Source organism: Myotis lucifugus, unplaced genomic scaffold (genome assembly GCF_000147115.1).
Source record: "Myotis lucifugus unplaced genomic scaffold, Myoluc2.0 scaffold_148, whole genome shotgun sequence".
NCBI classification, from domain to species: Eukaryota; Metazoa; Chordata; class Mammalia; order Chiroptera; family Vespertilionidae; genus Myotis; species Myotis lucifugus.
Genome location: NW_005871196.1, coordinates 770,953 through 792,886, shown reverse-complemented (window position 1 = coordinate 792,886; position 21,934 = coordinate 770,953). Strand labels below are relative to the sequence as shown.

Below are 21,934 nucleotides of genomic sequence, written 5' to 3'. Positions count from 1 at the left end.
GTTATAGTTCTAGTGGAAAGTATGGATGTGGTAGGCAGAATTTTAACATAAAGTTGCATAAAAAATTTCTAAGTATTTGGAAACTAAGTGACACAGATATAAAACCATTGAATCAAAGAGGAAATCATACGGGATATTAGAAATATTTTGAATTGAATGGAAATTAAAACATCAAAATTTGTGAGAACCAGCTAAAGAACATATACTTATTGTTTGACCCAGCATTCTTATTTCTTAGTCATTTACAAAAAGAAAATAAAAATTTATGTTTGCACATACATCTATATGCAAATGTTGAAAGAAATCTTATTCATTATAGCAAAAACTACAAATTGATCAAATGTCCTTGAACTGATGAATGAATCACCTCTGACCTAGATGAGGCTACTCATTTCAGCATCTTCCTTTGGGCCTTCTTTATCCTAGTAATGGAACTCAATGACTTAGAAGGAGTCAGAATAAGAAAAATATGTATAATTTACAGTATTGCTTTGTAAAAGAGGTTATAGTTAATTATAGATTTTGCTGAAATATTTTCCCTAATTTCTCTGTCAAAATATAGAAAATAAATTACAGCTTGCAAACTTCTTTGCTGTGCACGGTCATGGAGCGGTAATTTACAATAGTGGATTTGATTTATGCATGATGGATATTAAAATCTTTGTATATTACCTTATATATTTTTGTGATTAGTGACCAATATTTGAAATGTATTTAAATGTTTATTAAATGCCATTTACTTAGAAAACAAAAAACTCAGACCTCTGGTTCATTTGTTGCTGTGAATTTAATTAATTCTTACTGATTAGTCTACTGGGTGAATTTTTGTCTTTTGGGCTGTCTCAGAACCACCACAGAAACGCAGCAGTATCTATCCTAAAAGTTTCTTTCCATTTGTATTTTAAGCTTGATTTAAACTATAAAATCTTACCATGTTGACAAAATTGACCATTCCCCAAATTCGGTTCCTCAGTTTATTGTGAGGATAATTATTCCTGCGATACTGCAAATATAAACATAAATATCTGTTAATAATAGGAATTGAATACAAATTCAAGAAAATATTTCACACATTATCAGGTCTTTCAAAGAACAAAATATTATTTGTATTCCTTCCAGTCAGCTAAAAATCTTGGCAACTTAAACAAAAATATATTTTGTATATGACACAGCTACAGCACCTTCAAAAGACATGCTTCAACTTAGCAATTACTTTAAATGTTTTTATAACTTTGTCCCCTTCACATTGTATTATATTACACTACATGATTTATCAAATCAACTAGTAAGTGTTCTTTAGATTTCATATTTATCATGCTGATGAAACAAAACTTTTAAAGCTCCACAGCAACCATTATATTGCAAGAAAACAGCAACTTTATCAGCCTTTCTGAGTCCATGGTGGCCACAAACTAAGGGACATATAATCAAAGGTCACCCTGGAGCCAGAGATGTGAGGAAAGGGACACAGAACTGTTGCTTGCCCTTCTTTCCAGGAAAAGACTAGGAAGGAAATGCCAACTTCCCTACTCTGGCCTATTCTTTAGTTTTTTCTCCTAAAGCAGTTTATTATTATTTTTCTTTTTATTAAATTCATTTGGGTAACACTGATTAACAAAATTATATAGATTTCAGGGGGACAATTCCACATCATCTGTATACTGTATTATGTTCACCACCCCAAGTTATGTCTCTTTCCATCACCGCCTATTCTGACTTTTGTTCGCTTCTTTCAAATGGATTATCTATTTGTGCCATTAGGACCTTATTCTCAGTATTATCAATGTAGACCTGACAAAATATATTTAACTAGTGGCCTGCACCTTCTCCAATCTGGGACCCTCGGGGGATGTCTAACTGCCGGCTTAGGCCTGAATAGGGATTGGGCCTAAACCAGCAGTCAGAAATCCCTCTCTCAATCTGGCTCCTAACTGCTCACCAGCCTGCCTGCCTGATCTCCCCTAACCACTCTGCCTGCTTGCCTGATTGCCACCAACTGCCCCCCCCCCCCCCGCCGGGCTGCTCACCCCTAAATGGCTCTGCCTCGGCCCCACCACCATGGCTTTTGTCTGGGAGGGCATCTGGGAAGGCCTCCCGGCTAATAGCATATTATCCTTTTATTAGTATAGATAATAATATAAGGTATCCTGTGGGGACAAATGCAAATGGTCAAGTTTCTTTACCTAATAAAAATAAATATCCTTTTCTGAATCCTGAAAATATCCTCTAGTTACCATTTCATTGCTGTCCTGTTATCATAAATATCTACATATCTCAATGATATAACATTAGAATCTCTTCAATTATCATCTACCACCTACTCCTTAACTCACCACTCACTAGCTTGACTATCACTATTTCATTGAAACTATTCTTGATAAATGTCCTCTCAATGATCAACCCATTGAACACTTTTTTCTCATCTTCCTGGTCATCTTGTTCACATTTAATATTGACTATTTTCTCTTTCAAGACATTTCCTATCATCCTGGTTTTCATTATTCTATACATTTCTAGGATTTTACTGTGCAGAGGTTTTTCTTTTCAACCATCCCCTTAAATTCTAAATAACAAATGTTTTCACTCCAGAATTCCCATTGATGAATGGGTAGGGCTGGCCTAGTATACATAGTTAATAGAGATTTTGAGGTTGTCTTAGGGACTACAGGAATAGAGTACTTATCAATCATTGATTTCTACCCATGGGGTAAGAAAGAGGGATGGACATGGGGTCTTTGCACTTTTATTTCCAAGCCTTTATTAAATGTTTAGTGTTCCCTAGGATCAGACATTTGTGCTGTGCTCTCTCTTTCAACTTGCTAACTCTGGGTGTACACATCTGTACCCTCACTCTACCTAGCTGCTTAAAACTCATCACATTGCTTTCAAGATGTATCAACCCTCAACATGTTTTCCAAAGCTGCCTTTGTTTTTCCTCTTCTATCTTACCAAAATACCCTAACTCTTAATCTTTATTAATAAATTATTATTAAGATCAAAGTTTATCTTAACTTTCTTTTAAAAATTTAGTTAACTTGTTCTTACCAACCTGCCAATAAGCCTATCTATCCATTAGTGCCTAGAACAGTGATGGTGAACCTTTTGAGCTCGGAGTGTCAGCATTTTGAAAAACCCTAACTTAACTCTGGTGCCGTGTCACATATAGAAATTTTTTGATATTTGCAACCATAGTAAAACAAAGATTTATGTTTTTGATATTTATTTGATATATTTAAATGCCATTTAACAAAGAAAAATCAACCAAAAAAATGAGTTCATGTGTCACCTCTGACACGCGTGTCAAAGGTTCGCTGTCCCTCGCCTAGAACTTACTAATTCATTAAAAATTTTTTTTTTTTTGCTTTTCCCATGTCTTATATTTCCCCTGCCCTTTGCCACAGGCAGACAGAACATTTTCTTTCTCTTTGCATGTTTAATGCGCAGAACCTTTCTATTTCCCTCTACAGGTCTGGGCCAGCCCTTTATGGCTCTGGGCATCATGCACTAGTCTACATATTGTGGGTCACAAAGCCTTTGAGTTTTATTTACTACTCTGAGGCTTTCTTCCTCATTTTTAGCACTTGGAGAGTCCTTGTTTTTGTGGTTGTTGCTGTTATTTTTGTTTGTGTGGTTTTAGTTGTGTTTAGATACAGTTTTATTTTTTACATGTTGTTCAGCATTTTCATGTTTGTAATGGGGAGGGCAGTTCTTTTTTGGCTCAGTCTGCTGTACTGCTAAAGGATACAATCATCTCTTATATAAATCTGTTTGGGGAAGCTAAAAAGAGATTGAGCCCAGAATGAAATTCCGAATAAACCTTTTTTCTTTGTTAGAATCACAAATCTAGTTTTATAAGGATGAGCGAAGGGCCAATGTTCATCTGAAAACTTACCACGTTACCATCAGCAACAACAAACAGTTCAACATAGTTTTCTATATGGGTGACCTGGAAGTTTATAAAAAATTGAATGAAGTATAGTTAATATTTCTTATTTTAACATTTTAAGATAACATTTGTAAGATAAGGAATGCTCATTTTTATTGATACAAGAGGTGAGTTATAGAAGTATATTTAATAATTCTAGAAAGTTATCTAAATAAAATCCATTGTATTATTAAAACATGTGGCCCTGTATAACAGATTGTAATAAAACTGAAATAGCATTCCATACTTAATTACCTTTTCTTTCTTTGTTAAGTCTTTCATATAAAATGTATTATAAATGAAAAAAAAATTATATCTAGTTTTTAACATTAGGTGTTTTTTTTTAATTTACAAAGTAAATGCTTACTAAGAAAACTCTTTTTTAAAAAAGCATCCATATATAAAGCTCAGAACTAACATAGAGATAATCATTAGCCTATAGTCAGGCTGATAGAACTGATTGTTTTTCATTTACTCCTACTCCTCTCTCCAAATCATCTGTATTTCAGTAGTCTAAATCCAAGAGAACATATATAAAAGTTGCTAATTATAGATCTTTTATAAAATACCAATACTGCCCTAACTGGTTTGGCTCAGTGGATAGAGCATCAGCCTGCAGACTGAAAGGTCCCAAGTTTGATTCCGGCCAAGGGCATGCACCTTGTTTGCTGGCACATCCCCAGTAGGAGGTGTGCAAGAGGCAGCTGATCAATGTTTCTCTCTCATTGATGTTTCTAAGAACTCTCTATCCCTCTCTCTTCCTCTCTGTAAAAAATCAATAAAATATATTTTAAAACAAACAAACAAACAAAAAAACACCAATACTAAGAAATTCTCTGTTTTCAGTTTTTGATGGCATACATTGAGGTTCATGCATATTCTCTGAGTATAAATCAGGGACATATTGTTCAAAGATTGACTAAGTCATTCTTATGTGGACTAAGTAATCTTTTATTGATTGATTTATTCAATTGGACTATGAATATGTGAAGAAGATGAACATTCTTGGAGCTTAAAGGCTAACATCTAGGGGGATTTTAGGAGATATGAGTTGGCTGTAGAGAAAATGAACTCATTATTACTCTTAATTGTCCTTAACAGTTAGAATGTTTGACCTAATTAAAGGGAGAGGATCTTGCTTATCAATTCCCCGAAAATGTCAACAAAGACAAGGGCAGACAATACCTAGGATAGGTTTCAAGACAATGTAAATTTCATTCTTTCCAGCCACCTGTAGCTCTAATGCTCAAAACCTATACACACATTGTTGATATTCCCCTTCCTTGAAACCAATGGGACACACTGAGATTTACTGTATGGAACAGTCAATTTCCATAGAGATAACAAATACAAATGTTTGACATTTCAGATTTCAAACAACAAAGAGTCAGACTCATATAGTATGCATACTTCCTTCATTGAGCTCAGATTTTCTCTCTTGAGATCATAAAGGAATGGAGAAAAATATAACTTAAAAATAAAGCACTCACTTCCATGTTGGAGCCTTCCATCAATTTAGAATGATTGTTTGGAGCAGTTGTCCTTTTAAAATTAAGCTCTGTACAAGAATAATTGGTAGGATACTGCATTTTTGGGTTATAGTTGAATACTAAATGTTCTCCCTCATCTGAATATTTCACTGGTTCAATGAGGTACCTTTGGTTATATACCCTGAAGAATCCCCTGTGGAAATTAAGAATACAATGTATAGTTAAGAATTTTTATTATTACATTACCATACAAAACTATCCTATTCCATTTTTATTGATGTTGCCTTTTAAATTTTTTATTATATATTTTATAATTCCTCCCTAATTTGGTTTTACTTTCAAATTTAATTTTTATGTACTTTTCCTTGCTTCCATTTATTTTATTACTTTTCACATCACCATTTATCCCCCATATACCCTCTTCTAAATCCATCCACCACCCTGATAGTCACCACACTGCTGTCTATGTCCATGAGTTCTTTCTCTTTTTTTCTCAATCCCTCCACTTCCCCCAGCAGCCCCAGAGCTATCTGCCTGCTCTCTATCTATGACTCTGTCTCTATTTTGCTTGTTAGGTCAGTTGGTTTATTAAATTCCACATATGAGGGAAATCATATGGTACTTGTCTTTCTCTGACAGGCTTATGTCACTTAGCATAATGTTCTCTAGGTCCATTCATTATGTCGCCAAAGGGTAAAATTTTCATCCTTTTTTATGGCCAAGTAGTCTTCCATTGTGTAAACGTACAACTCTTTTATCCACTCATCTACTGATGGATATTTGGACTGCTTCCAGATCTTGGCTATCTATATATATAAAAGCGTAAGCGACCACTATGACCGGACTGGTCGACCAGGTGCTATGACACACACTGACTACCGGGGGCAGATGCTCAATGCAGGAGCTGACCCCTGGTGGTCATAGTGTTCCCACAGCAGAAGCGCTGCTCAGCTGACCGACCTGTCCCAGTGGCCCACCAGCTTGGTGGCTGCCACTCACTCCCTCAGTAGCCCTACATATCCAATCTCCAGAGAATGGGCCAGGCACCAATGGACAAGTGCCACTGGTATGTTCCCAACAGTGCTGCAGGCCTCCTGGAAGTTGGCCTCGGGCACCTTGACCACTTTCCTTCCCTAGATGCTCCACAAGGAAGAAAGGATATAAAAGTGGCTGCCAGGTGGCTCCCGACAACCTGCATGAATGTCAGCGGGACGGATCCAGATCCCAGGCTGGCAAGGGTGTCCCATCGCCTGCCTAGAGAGCCAATCATGTCCTGCCCTCCCCTCCAGCGGACCCCACCTGTGCACGAATTCGTGCACTGGGCCTCTAGTCTATATATATATAAAAGGTTAAGTAACCGACCATCTGTCCGCCCAACCATCTGACCGATAGGTACATATGACACACACTGGCAATTTAAAAACAAACATTGACTCACGTGTGTGCGATACATATAAAGCTCTAGCTGGTGCCAATCACATGCAAGTGTTTTGATCTGTCAGTGATATTAAAATATTTCTTCTAATTAATTTCCTTTCAATGTGCATAAATCTATGCACCGGGCCACTAGTTGTAAATAATGCTGCAATGAACATAGGGGTGCATATATTCTCTTGAATAAGTGTTTTGGGTTTCTTTGGATGTGTTCCCAGAAGTAGAATTGCTGGGTCATAAGTTAATTGAATTTTTAATTTTTGAAGTTACTCTATACTGCTTTTCACAGTAGTTGCACCAATCTGCATTCCCACCAACACTGCAAAAGGATTTTCTTTTCTTCACAGCCTTGCCAACACTTGTTGTTTGTTGATTTATTGATCGTAGCCATTCTGCCAGGTGTGAAGTGATATCTCATTGTGGCTTTAATTTGCATCTCTCTGATGATTAGTGATCTTGAGCATTTTTCATATGTCTATAGCCATCTGTATAAACTCTTTGGAGAAGTGTCTATTTAGATCCTTTGTCCATTTTGTAATTAGATTGCTTCGTTGGTGTTAAGTTTTGTACATTTTTTATAAATTTTGAATATTAACCTCTTATCAGATGTACTAGTGAGTATGTTCTCCCACAGAATGGGTTGCTTTTTCATTTTGTTGATGGTTTCCTTTGTTGTGCAACATCTTTTTAGTTTGATGTAGTTCTATTTATCTATTTTTTCTGATGTTGCCTTTTAAGAAAGGGGAACTTTCTTATAAAGGCAAAGCCTCATGAGATTGCAGCCATGTGTTATGAGCACTAAAAATATGAGATAATATGTGGTCTTTGATTGAATTAGTACCTTTTTGTAAGAGTCAGCTCATCTGGATTTTTCAGAAGCTTGACAGTCCAATATCTACTTTCAAGTATTAGGTTGAATAACAATTGCCACCTGGGGTTGTAGATCCCTGGCAAGTCTCAGATTTCTTGCAAAAATGCTGTAAATTTTTATGTCCATCATGCATTAGTTGTAGAATATATATTAAAGTACCAATGCTATTATGTGATGATTTTGTTATTAAAGGGGTTCTCATATTTGAAAATACTGAGAACGAAACAAGTAAACGGCTCACCAAGGGAGACAGAAGTTTCTTGTTCTTCTACCCTTTGCCTCTCCACGTCTTTCTCCTTTGTACTTGAGCTAAAGATCTACAGAGAACCTCTGTAGGCTTTGCTTCTGACATTTTGCTTTCTAGGGACTGAAAACACTGTGAAGTGTTGATGTGTGTGGGGAATTCACAGGACTAGAAGTCAGAAGACCTGGTTTGGACTTAATTCTACCATTGGCAAATAAAATGTTCAGGAGCAAGTCTCTGATTTCAGTATCCTGATATAGAACATGAAATTTCCAATAGTATTCAAACACTGAATCTCTTGATCATCTGCTAGAATACTTGTCTTGCTTAGGGCTGGCATTAGACATCTTTTTTTAAATAAAAAAAAATGAACATAAACAATGGGCTGAAGTGGATACTCATGCTGAAAATATACAGTAGCTTTTTCTATTTACCAGTGTTTTAGAAAGAAACGTGAGAAGTCAATTTTTAAAAAAATCCATAGAAAAAATCATAAACAAAGTAGAAAGATACTGTACATTACCTGAGACCGTTACATGTGCTGATACTGGCAGCAGAATCATATTCATGTATAATGGATCCTTGGTAAAAACAGTGATCCTAAAATAGATGAAGAGGCTATCGATATAAGTACATATAGAGGGTGGGGCAAAAGTAGGTTTATAGTTGAAAGTATGAGAAACATAGAGTTTATTCTTATATTACTATTTATTAATTACTGTATTATTTTCCATAAGAACAACTGTAAGCCTTCTTTTGCCTCACCCTGTACTGATACATATTTCTAAATAAAATTGCTACATATAATATGTTCACAATATATCAGTATTTCATCCTCACAAATTACATTTATATTCATTCATACATTCATTTAATGGATTATTTCACTTGGAAAATTTTGAAACTACTTTAGAATCTTTTTATTTTAATTGCATGATTACTTTCTGTAATATTGCTACTTTAAGCCATCCTAAAATTTCTAACCAAACTATCCCTCCTGTGTTACTATTATTTTTCCTCAGTTGAGTTGCCTATGAAATCAAGCCTAAGTTTTTGATGATCATTGAAATTAGGTCTCACTTTCCAATCAGGTTCCCTATGCCTTCCTCTCCTATCTCTCTGCTTCAACCAAGTTGGTATCTTTATCACTCCCTACTTGATGCTCTGCCCATGGTGAGTCCAACAGGTAATAACCTTCCATCATTTCTATCTGTGTGACTCCCAACTACATGTGACATTTTCCATGTTCCTCCAGGGACCTCAGACACTTGCAGGCCAACAACCACTCCCTGCATGAAAGAATGTTCCCTATTTTCTTCCTGTTCTATTTCACATAGATTACATAATGACTTAGATTTCATAGTTGGCAGCTACCATAAATAGAGAAAATTGGTTTAAAAGGACGTCTTTGGTAAGAGAATAATGTTCTCCTTTGTTAGAAGTCTGCAGAGGGCATGTTCTGGAAAGGTGAATAAAGTTATAAAAATAGAACCTGTTTCCACTGAAATGCTAGTGATAAATACAAAAAGATTTATTCGAAAAATAAAGGTGAACCCTCAGTGTTGGGTGCATAAGAAGGTGGGGAAAGGGGATGTGACTCACTTAAGGGTCAATTAGATGAGGGATTTAAATCATTTCATTTATTTAGGTTTTATTCATTTAACTTGATTACAGACTCATCAGGCTGCCCTATACTCCTTTGGTGTCCAGTTTCATCCTTCCTCCAGAATCTTTGGGTTCATAGAAGTCAGTTTGGTAAAGAAAAATACATTAGTAATCATTTATTTGCTTGTTAGTCTTTCAAAGTTCAAAGGGTTTTGCACTCTAGGATCATCCAGTGACAATAGTCAGTGCAGGATTCATTCTTGATGTAACACTTTCTGAAGCTGCTTGTAAAGCTAGGATTGAGTTGCAAAATCACGGGAGGAAATAAGAGTCTCAGAGAAGAGACATAGGAAGGTTTGATAAAATACCTTAACCTGAGGATGGCTGGTGACTTCCTCTCCGTTTATGGAGTAGTACGTTTCACTATAATTTGAGGCCAGGAACTCCCTGGAAAAGAGGACAGAGAAGTGCTGAGATTTACCGGTTTTTGACAGTGAATAGATAAAACCAATTATGTGAGCGAGAAGCCTCCAGACTGCTTTCGAATCTCAGAAACTCCTCTTACAGTGAAAGTGAGAAGCAAAACTAATCCCACTCCCGTGGAACAACTTTCTACCTGGATTTCATGGGTTGGTAAAGACTGTAGAAGAAAAAGAAAAATATTCTGGCAGCTTTAGCAAAGGGGCACCTTGAGAAGAACGTGGAGAAAATATTATCTTGGTAAAAATCGCTTGCCTTAGGAGTCAAAATTAATGCAAAAAATCTCATTAGAGACTATAGAAGTCACAGGAGAGGAGAATATGTCAGCAATATTTGCTAAAACTCTGTCAACACATAATTTTATATCCACAAAAAATGACCTTTGAGAATGAAGAGAAAAAAAAGACCATTTCAGGTAAAATAAAACTTTCTAGTTTATTTTTATAGGCATTTAGGTAACACAGCTATGTGTATTTGTCAAAACTCAATGAATGTATAGTCAGGTTTGTGCATTTCAATATAAAAAATTTTAACATAAAAAAAACACACCTGTCAACCCTAATGATATGTTTGTTTTTTAGGAGGGATTTTATTGAATTTTTTATGCAATATAATTTGAAACGCATAAAAACAATGAAGGGTGAATGAATAGGTAAATACATAAAGAAATTATGATATGAACAAGCATAATAAAATATTAATGAATATTTGTGTATATGTCTATCTTGATGCGATTATGGGTATCTGTATATATTAATGGGTATATAAATGTTCACTATAAAATTCTTTCAATTTTGCTCCATGTGCAAACAGAACTTGCTTTGATATCTATTTTAAATAAAGTTCCCTTAAGAACCATGGTTCTCAAATTTCCTTTGTTCCACTGATTCACAAAGTATTTGTGGGGTATTCTTAGAGTGTGTAGAGCTCAAAGCACTCCATTACCCCCAAAAGGGAGTAAATTAGAAACTGGAGAACAGTGTCTATAATTGTTAGGCTGTTGAAATGATGTGGGCTTACATTTGAAGGGTAGGAATTCAAATTATGTACAGATGAAAATGACTTAAATTCACTTCACTGAAAGTTTTTACAAAAACGGTAATACTATAGACCAATAAATCTATGTTATCAAAATCATAATAGAACTTACCTTGATCTTACAAGGTGAAGTATGAAGGTTTTTTTACTTAGACTTATTTCATATAACAATTCGTTGTCATAAGTTTCCTGAAAAACAATATCCATAATGTGAACTAGATATGTGCTCCTTCCGTGTGGCTGAGGGTGGGTAATGGGGTGGGTAGTCTACCCAGAGTTGAGCTCTCCTTTCAGGCAAAATGGTAAATCTGGATAAAGCTTAATTTATAAGGAAGCTAATATATACAGGTTTTTGCTTTCCAGTTATTTTTAAATAAATGTTTGATGCTTATTTCTAGTTAAAAAGAAGGTAAAATGAAAAAATTCATATTGCCCCTGTATCCAGAAATATGTTATTATATGTCCTTGCAGTGTCACTCCCTAATAAATCTTCTGCTTATGTATTTTTACCAGTTTTGTGTACACTGTCTTGTAGCTTACTTTTTTTACATAAAAGTAAGTTATGGCCATGACCACTTTTCTATTCTAATAAGTATTATTTTATTGTATGTATTTTACTGCTGAAAAGCATAATGTGAACTTATTTAATCTACACTTAGATCAGAAATTTGATTTGGCCTATTCACTATAGGTAGACAGAATTTCATTGTCAACAACATGGAAAAAGTGTAAAGTTTTTGGTAAATACTTCCAGATAACCCTGAGGAATGGAAGTACAAATTTAGAATTTCACCAGAAATTTATAGTGGTTCTTGTTTCCTTGCCTTAAATATTATAATCAATAAGATCGTTCAAATAATGAAATAAATTATTGTCATAAATTGTTGTCTTTAATGACAATTAGAATTGATATTTTCTTTTGTTTAGTTATTTGTATATTTGTATATGAATTTATAATTTATGCCCTCTTACCATTTTTTTCTGGCATCTTATTTATTTATGAATGATAAGAATTCTTTTTAATTTAGGGATTCACAGTTATTGGACATATATCTTACACATTTCTTCAATTTATTGTTCAAACATTTATTCAATTGATGTTATTTCAGTCACAGCGATCATATGGAAAATACAATGATGCACACGTTAGCGGTCACTGCTCTCATGAAAACCATAGTGTGGCAAAAAAAGAAAATCAAGCAAATGTAATTGAGTATTATAAGCATCTTAAGAGGAGAAACATAGTGACTGTGTAGGAGGGTATTGAAAGGAGGAGTCAGGGACAAGGAAGAACACATGCAAAGGTCCTGAGGTAGGAAGGAGCTTGTCGTATATGAGGAACAGAGAGAAGTTCAATGTTGCTGGGAAGTCAAGTTGAGTAGAAACGGAAATGAAAAGTAGGAAGGAGCCAAATCATGTACAGCTTAGTGAGCCATTTAAAAGAATTTGACCTTATCTTAAGAGCAAAGAGAAACAAACATTTTTTGGCAGAATAATGCAGTAGGTGTGATATTTTAGATGTCTTAATTATTGAGGGTAATGAGTCAGCAGAAATCAACATTTAAAGGCTGTTGCTGTAATACTGGTGGTTTGGGCAGGGAAGTGGCAGCAAGAATAAGGAACAGTAGATAATTTTGAAAGATATTTACATGATAGAATCTACAAGGCTAGGTAATTGTTTGATGGGGGAGGCTGAAGAGAGGAGTCAAGAACTACTTCCGGTTTCTGGTTTGTGCCTCTACTAAGAGGAAGGTCTTCTGAAGAGAGGCAACTTTGAGGAGGGAGAGGGGAGTTTTGTGTTTGTTAAAGGTGAGGTGTGCATCAGTTAGGACTTTTTTTATTGCAAGTGTAACATAAAATTAGGATTTTATTATAAAGACACAGTATTCGTAGTGGGCAGGCAAGAAACAGATTCTCAATTAAATGAGAGTTGAATCCCATTTTACAACAAGATGACCTTTATGTGTAGATATGTAGGTGTGTGTCTATGTCTGTGTGCATAACAGGCTGGTATATCAGGACTTTTTGAAATGTGAATGAATATAAATTTTTATATTAGCTAATATTGAGGAACAATTTTTACATGTCAGATGTGATAAAGTTATTTTTAACCTTGTCATTAATAGTTTTAATGAACAGGATATTTAACTTTATTTTTTATTTTAGAATTTTATTTATTTAAGTTTTAAATTTAGTTTTATTTTAGATTTAGAGAAAAGTTGGATAGACAATATAGAGAATTCTCATGTAACTCCATAACTCACGTTTTCCTTAATGTTATTATGGTGTATTTGTCACTACTGATGAACCAAAATTGATATTACAATTAATGTTTACACTTAGCCAGATTTCCTTCATTTTTGTCTACTGTCCTTTTATGGCCATAAGATCTTACCCAGGACACCACATTACATTTTGTTGTCATGTCTCCTTAGGCTCCTCTAGACAATAACAGTTTCTCAGACTTTCCCTATTTTGGATGACTTTGACAGTTTTGAAGAGTACTGGTCAGGTATTTTGTAGGCTGCCTCTCAATTTAGGTTTTTATGAGTTTTTTCAATGCTTAGACTAGGTTTATGGAGATTTGGGAGAAAAACAAAGTGCCATTTCCATCACATCATAGCCAGAGTACATACCATCAACATGACATCCCTGGTGATGCTAACACTGGTCACCTGGCTGAGGTAGCATTTGAGAGCTTTTCCACTGTAAAGTGATATTTTCCCCTTCCCTCTTCCACTCTTTGAAAGAAGTCACTAGGCACAGCCCAGGCTTAAAGGGTAAGGAGTTATGCCCCACCTCCTGGGGAGGGGAATATCTACATCAATATTTAATTCTTCTGTAGGGGATGTCTATTCTCACATTTACTGACTTATTAAATCACTTATTTATATCAATATGGTGTCATAGACATGTACTTTATGTTACAGTCCAAAACTATGTCATTTACTGTTGTGCTCAATTTATTGTTTCTTCCTTGGCCATCGGGAGCGATTTCAGTTGGCTCCCATGTTCTCTTAACTTCTCTCCTCATTGTGGGTAGAAGTTGTCTGTTTGAGAACTTCCTTACTTCCTGGTACAAGGTGCTCCAAACTCATCTTGTGTATTTCCTGCCTCAGTTCAGGCTCATCTTGTATATTCATTGTGGGACTTTTAATGTCGGTGTTGATTAAGTCTTAATAGATGCCAGAAGAGCCCACCAACTTTTACACAATGGGTGGTAGAAAGCTGGTTTTGCGCTCTTAGCTGGGTACCAACAATCCACCAGTTAAGAGAAGGTGAGAAAAGACTTAGAGTTCAAGACAAATCTATTTGTAAGGAGATTATCAGAAGAAAATGTTTAGAGTAGACATTCTTTCCAAAGGGCAACAAACAGTTGCTTTTCCATCATCTCAAGCCATCACTAAAGAGGCCTCAATAGTACCATTGGGAACATTACAATGTGCCTTAATTATGACTGAGAGACCTAATAAGTGAAAGCCTGGGAGGCTGGCTCTTCTAATGGCGGAGGGAAGAGAAGGCACTGCCCGGGAAAGGTTTGTCCTCCCAAGAAGTGTTAGGTCACAGTGACAGTCAGGGTTCCCTGTGGGCCAAAGTAAAAACCCAAGGCTCAAAATGCAGTTGCCAGGGAATAAAAATCTAAGGGCCACCATTGAATGTCTTTCACAATAGTGGGGATTGAAAATAACCTCATTTTAAAGTTTGCGCCCATGATGTGTATTATACATTTTCTACATAAGTAAACATTTATTACTTTAAAAAATAAAGTTGTAACTTTTTAATTTTAACACCCGAATAAACACCCTTCTAACCAATGGGCCAAGAAGGCCTTTCTGTTGCTGTGAAAGTTGTCCAACTCTGCTGCAGAACCTGTCAGGCGAGTAAGCCTGCATATCAGATCCCTGTTCACGGGAGCCAGCCCAGAACAAGTGAGTTGCCTTACATCGGTCTGAAAAGCGGGTGGTGGAGCTCCTCACATAAACTGAGAAATGTTCATGGAACCCCCTAACATCTGAGCTTGACTCCTTGTTTCCTAATCTGTCAAGGGCCTCTTTCCTCTTATCCTCCACGTTCCACCCACCCAGGCACAGGCCGTCACTTATGGGGAGTCCTGAGAAGAGTGGAGACTTCTCTCTTCTCTTGTTTGCTTCTAATAGGAAACAGAGGTTGCTTTCCACATGCCAGTAAAAGCAATGCATTTTAGGTATTATTTCAAAATCTGTACCTGTAGGTCATAATCATGAGTGTGCCAAACATCTCGCTTCTGTATCACAGGAAGCCTTTTAGGATAAACCAGTTCTTGACCCTCTACTCCATGGACTGCCTTTTCTAAAAGGAAGCATAAAGGGAAAATACATGTGGCATTAACATGCACCCACTGTGATTGGATAACAGAATTACTCTCACAGAGTCCACTTGCTCCCAATTAGCAGCCATGTACAACATCACTATAAAATAGCACCCCTATTTTACAAGGAAGGACATTGAGACAGATGTTTCCAAAGTAGAAAAATGTAAGTAAAATTGGAAAGGAGGCAAAGAAATCAGGGTGCTTCGGCTTCTTCTATCTTTTAACCTTGTTCTATGTTGTCACTTTTGTCATCTTATTCTCCTCATGCCTGTCTCTAGATTCTGCCACCTGCCCAAAGCCTGCCCTAGAATGGACTGTTTCCATGCAAATCATTGTTTCTATCTCCCAGGGACAGTTGCATTTGAAGTCTTAACTCAAGAAGTGAAATAGAAGGCTTCCCTGGTTAAAGGGAAGGTTAAAGGATTTTAGATACTCTTCAATCAGTGTTACACAGAATCTGCACATTTCCTGTCACACTGGTAGAAGCCACACCTAAGAGCCATGTGGAGGACGTTGGAATCTGCTCTTTTATTCGAATCAAAGTTTTACCATATTATTAGCAGCACACCTAATTTCTCTGATTTCCTTATCTGCAAGTGGAGATCATAATATAAACGTTTAAGCATGCCAATATACAAAGTGGCTCATGGCTAGCACAGTGTCTGCCACATTACAAATATTCAGTTCACCCCTGCCTCCCTGCCCCTGTAACTCAGGGTGTTTAAGAGCAACATGGCATTTCATAGAATCACAGAATCTCAAGATTAGCTCTAATCTAGTCCAAATTGTATGCTGTGTTCCCAGCAAAATCATCAAAGGATATTAAAGTTTTTATCGCTTGCATTTAAATATTGTTATTAAAAAGACATCACCTCATTGTACAATAAGAAAACCCTGATGAAAGGATTAAGACATACCTTTAAACTGAGAAGTGAATAAAATCATGAAAATTAAACTCCCGGAAAGCATTCTGAATGATTCTGGTTGAAGAGGGATGCATGTGCTTGAGAAAAATATGTGCACAGTTCTTTGTCCTTGCTCCCACAGCAAGGATGAAGGGTCTAACAGGTAGTTAGACAGTTTTGATCCAGTTCAAGGAAGTGTTCCTTGACCCGCGTTACACAATTTGTAAGGTGCTTGAGGCTAAAACCTGGAGGGTGGACAGCATGTACTAATTAAAGGCAACCACTGTGCTGGTGGTGCAGGTGGGCTGGGCAGAGATCCCTACTTCACGCCCACTGTAAATGATTCCTAGTGTACTAAAAATTCAAAAAAAAATCATGTATGCCTCAGGAAAAAATGATTGAAGAATGTTATATAAACTTTGGTCAAAGAAGGTCTTTTTATTCAAAATGTCACATGCTATAAAGGAAAATTTGATATAACAAAATAGATAGAAATATTGAGCACTTTCTAGCTAAATAATGGCCTTTAGGATGCTGTATGAAACACAAGTTAGTAATCTTTATTTTACTTCCACCCTGATAAAAGAACCCAGGGAGTGATTGAGGGCAACAGGAGGAAATAAGGGAAAATAACTTTATATATTTTTAAAAATATTTTCTTATTGATTTTTAGAGAGAGAGGGAGAGGGAGAGGGAGAGAGAGAGAAATATCAGTTGGTTGTTACTGCATGCCCTTTACTGGGGATCAAGCCCACAGCTTGGGCATATGTCCTGACTGGGAGTTGAACCAGCAACCTTTTGGTGCGTGGAACAACACTCACCCAACTGAGCCACATTCGCCAGGACTATTTTTTTTCTTCTTCCATTTTTATTGAGATGTAACTGATATACAACTCTGTCTAGGATGTACAACATAATGATTTAACTTACATATATTGTGAAATGATTACTACAATAAGTTTAGTTAACATCCATTATATCATATAGATAAAAAAACAACAATAAATTTTTGTGTTAAGAGCTCTTAGGATCTAGTCTCTTAACAACTTTCCTATATATTACAGAGGAGTGTTCACTATAGTCACCATGCTATCCTTATCTGTAAGTGGAGATTACACTCCTAGTTCTTACTTATCACTGTACCTTTTGACCTCCTTCATCTAAACTTACTTATAAAAACTCATTTATGCTATAAATTTCAAATTAATTTAAATTAAAAGACAAACAAAAACTCTATAAATGCATGCACCATCTATATATATAAAAGGCTAATATGCAAAGTGTCCCCTTGGGAGTTCAACCAGGAGACCAGGAGTTCGATTGCTTGCTAAGATATGAGCTGACCACCAGGGTCAGTGTGAAATGAAGGAAGGCCCCAGCTGACAGCTGGAAGGACCCTATTGGCCCTGATCGCTGGCCAGGCCTAGGGACCCTACCTGGGAATGAATTTCAAACACCAGTCCTCTAATATATAATAAAAGTTGAGGGTAAATGTCCCTATAATATAGAACTTCTTCAAATCAATGCAAAAAAGAACACATTAATAGGCAAATGTGTAAAGGACCTGTGCAAACCTACCTATATGTCTGTGTTCTCTTATTATATTAGAAGAGCTATCCCTTTGCCAATACATCCTTTATCTGTGTGTGTGATTCTATCCCCAACTCTGTTTCACATTATTGATTATCCCTATAGTAGTCCCAAAAAACATAACCAGTCTATGACAATTGAAAACTTTCTTTTGATAAGCTTAAGTAAGCTCAAGTCTTCCCCCTTTCAAAATATCCTACCATCAATCCTATATTCTACAAGCACCTACCATTATGTTTTTTTAATTACCTTTTTAGCTAAACTTCTCACAGAGTTTATATAATTTTTAGTAATTTTCTTAATCTACAGTTCATCCTAACACATTCAACTCAGGCATTTGCCTTTATGATTCTACCGATATAGCTGCCTATCTCCAAGGAATTCACAATTGCTACATCCAATGGATATTTTGGTTCCTCATCTTACTTGCCCTCTCAGCAATATTTGGCACTATTGACCAAGCCACTTCCTTTTAAATATTATATTTAACTTCCTAGATAAAAAACAAAACAACAAAAATGAAGCCTGAAACAGATTTCTATATCAAAGGGGCTCTGTGAGTCCAAATGTCAGACAAAAGCAGATCTTTTTAAAAATTTAAAATTTTACTTTTTTTTTGGAATGTATTTGAGTGACATTGGTTAATAAATCATATTGGTTTCAGCTGTACAATTCTATAGCACATCAGCAGTATATTGTAATTTGTGTTCATCACCGCAGATCTTAAAGATTTTGTTTCCTTCTTATTTCTCTGCTGCAAATCAATGAAGCAACCTCTCATAAGATGCTAATCTACTCCCATCTTTGTTTCCATGATGGGTTTGAGGTTGTAGATTCTCAAATTCATTACTTATTGTCACCAGCATCAGTTCTTTACATAATAGTCAGTGGGGGGTGTTTTTCTTGGAGGCCTCTCAGCAGAGCTTGCCTGCTGACCCCTTTTGATCAACCTCACAATCCAGATACCCCTGGGCTTGCCCTCCTGAGCTCTCTCCTCTCCTTTTTTCCTCCTCAATTCGGCTCCCTCTTTTCGTCTAGCGGAGGGGTTCTCAACCTGTGGGTCGCGACCCCTTTGGGGGTCGAATGACCCTTTCACAGGGGTCACCTAAGACCATCGGAAAACACATATATAATTACATATTATTTTTGTGATTAATCACTGTGCTTTAATTATGTTCAATTTGTAACAATGAAAATACATCCTGCATATCAGATATTTACATTACGATTCATAACAGAAGCAAAATTACAGTTATGAAGTAGCACCGAAAATAATTTTATGGTTGGGGGTCACCACAACATGAGGAACTCTATTAAAGGGTCGCAGCATTAGGAAGAATGAGAACCACCGGACTAGCGCAACTTGGCAAGCAACCCCACAACGGTGGTGAAAGCATAGGAAGGATGACAGATGACAGAGATTATCTAAATCAGAAATAAGAAGCAGCCCACTCTGCAGACCAAAAATGCTTATTCTTGTACCACCTTTGTAAAGAGAAACATGTAGAAAAGAGGAGATAAATTCAAGTACATAAAGAGGATGAACAATAATATCTTATTCAAACTATAATAGTAATGGCAAAAGCTTCACATAGAAACAAAAAATTAGCATTTTTCTGTTTGATTTTTAAAAGAAATATCATTATAAAGTACTCCAAAGCCATATTAATCATCAGGAACTTGCAATTCTCTTTGTAGAAGCCAATTTCAACCCATGAATTGTGCTGTAAGTGCATTGAAAAGAACATTCAATTCAGAGTCAGGAGCCCTCTGTTCTCCTGTGATTAATTCTGCCTCCTCTGGCAAATTACTTATTTTCTGGGTCTCTGAGTCTTATTTATAAGTTGAAACTGTAAACTATTTGATCCTCGAGGACATAATTTTAACACCAGGATGCTATGTTTCCTTGCTTTTACTGATTTTTCCCCCTTTTCTAAGACCTTCCTCATTGATTTGGAGCTTTTATCCCCATCATACTTTTCATTTCTAACCACAGATTTGTCCATTAATATGCACAGTAAATGTCATGCAATAAATACAAGTGTCATAAAAGATCAACTTACTCTGCCACCCAAATGGACAAAGTTATTTCTGGGGAATGGCAGACCCAGAGTAAATAGAGTATAAAGAAATTTCACCCAATTCTAATAATCCTGTGACTTAGCTAGTGACATTGAACAAATTACTTAATATTCCTAGAGTTTTCATTTCATCATGGAAAACTAGAAATAATAGTACTTTGTACATAGGATCCCTGTGCAGGTTAAGTGTGATAATGAAAAATTCATAATGTATATTGTTGAATGATTGACATTATTTTCCACCTTCAATTTAACTGTTTCATAAGATCTTTATGAAATACACTAACTTTTATAAAGTCAAATGGTTTAAACAAGATAGACTTAAAATCAAATGGTGTCAGAATATAAAATAAAATGCAACATTATTAGATTTTCTCTTGTTGGATTAGTAGGGCCAAGGTGATAGCATTTTTAATTCTACTCATAAAATTATGTCACCCCTTCTCCGCACTCCTCAACAAGCTGTAATTTTCTTCATCTTTAACCAAATTATAGTAACTCTCTTGACCTTGCATGCCCTTTCAGCAACCACAGTATTTCTGTGGTTCCTTTATAACAAGGTCCTCTCAAAGAGTTATCTATAGTCACTGTCCCTAGTACTTCATTCTCTCTTTAATCCACTCCAGTCAGGGACAAGAGACAATCTTTTCTCCCCACCTCTTTTCTGAAATTACTCATCAAGGTCACCAACCATCTCCAGATTTTTAATTCAATGGTCAATTCTCAGTCCTGATTTTATTTCTCTGCCATGTCTGACTTGTTATTTGACCCTGTCTTTTTGGATACATGCTTCTTACTTGACTTCCAGCCCTACTGTTTCTCCCTGATTAGCTGCTCCTTCTTACTTGAAGTTCTTCACTCATGTCTCCTCATACCACAGGCCTGTAAACAGCAGAGGGCCCCAGATCTCATTCTTTGAACTTATTCTCTTTTCAGTCTATACTTATTCCTTTGGAGATCTTACCAAATCACATGATTCAAAAATGACTGTTATGCTGTTGATTGCCAATTCATAGGTCTCAGAAATATTTTTTCCCATTCAGTTATCTATTTGGCATTTTCATTTTGATGTCTGGTGGGCATCACAAATTAAATATATACAAAAACAAAACTCCTGATCTTCATCCTTAAAACTGTTCCTCCAAATGTCTTGCTCATCTCAGGAAATGACAATGTTGTCAATCAGTATAGCTACTCAAGCCAAAGATCAGAGAGTGGTCTGGTCCTGGAAATCTCTTTCTCTCTCACTCCCACACAAGCTGTCAGGAAATATTGTTGACTCTTCCTTCAGAATAGACCCAGAATCTAACCTTTCATCTCCTCCACCACTTCCACTCTGACAAAAGTCCTCAGTCATGTCTCACCTGGATTAGGACAACGTTCTGATAAGTGGTTTTACTCTATTTGCTTCTCCTTCATAGTTTATTATCCAAAAGTAACAAGCCATCCCTTTAAGACAGAAGCAATGCTGTGTCGTGCCCCTCTTTAAAATATTCCAATGGCTACCATCTTACTGAATGGAAGCTAAATGCCTCATAATGATTCCACACTATCTGGCACCCTGTGCCTCTTGCACCTCATGCCCTCTTCCTCCCTTCAGCTCTCTTCAGCCACTCTGTCCTTCTTGTTCCCAGAAGAAACATGCCAGCATGCTGTCTTCAACATCAGGTCTCCATCCTCACCTTTCTTAGTTCTTTTCTCAAATACCATTTTTTCAATAAGATCTACTATGTTGTACACTCCATTTTATTTTATTTTAAATATGTTTTTGTTGATTTCAAAGAGAGATAGCAATATCAATGATCAGAGAGATTCATTGATCAGCTGCCTCCCACATTCTCCCCACTATGGATCTAGCCTGCAACCCAGGCATGTGCTCGGACTGGGAATCGAACCATGACCTCCTGGTTCCTAGGTCGA

At 36.3% G+C, this 21,934-nt stretch overlaps 1 protein-coding gene across 1 annotated transcript in view; it reads right to left on the bottom strand.

Annotated features, from left to right (window-relative positions):
* Positions 1-21,371, bottom strand: part of ADAM7 (ADAM metallopeptidase domain 7) — a 56,198-nt gene extending 34,827 nt beyond the window's left edge. Inside the window, exons 1-8 of the mRNA XM_023759102.1 lie at positions 21,263-21,371; positions 15,313-15,416; positions 11,200-11,276; positions 9,938-10,016; positions 8,488-8,564; positions 5,416-5,608; positions 3,893-3,946; positions 932-1,003 (exon numbers count right to left, since the gene is read on the bottom strand). Coding sequence (XP_023614870.1) covers positions 932-1,003; positions 3,893-3,946; positions 5,416-5,608; positions 8,488-8,564; positions 9,938-10,016; positions 11,200-11,276; positions 15,313-15,416; positions 21,263-21,371 — 765 coding nt within the window. The remainder of the gene's footprint in view (positions 1-931; positions 1,004-3,892; positions 3,947-5,415; positions 5,609-8,487; positions 8,565-9,937; positions 10,017-11,199; positions 11,277-15,312; positions 15,417-21,262) is intronic.
* Between the last annotated feature and the right edge of the window lie 563 nt (positions 21,372-21,934).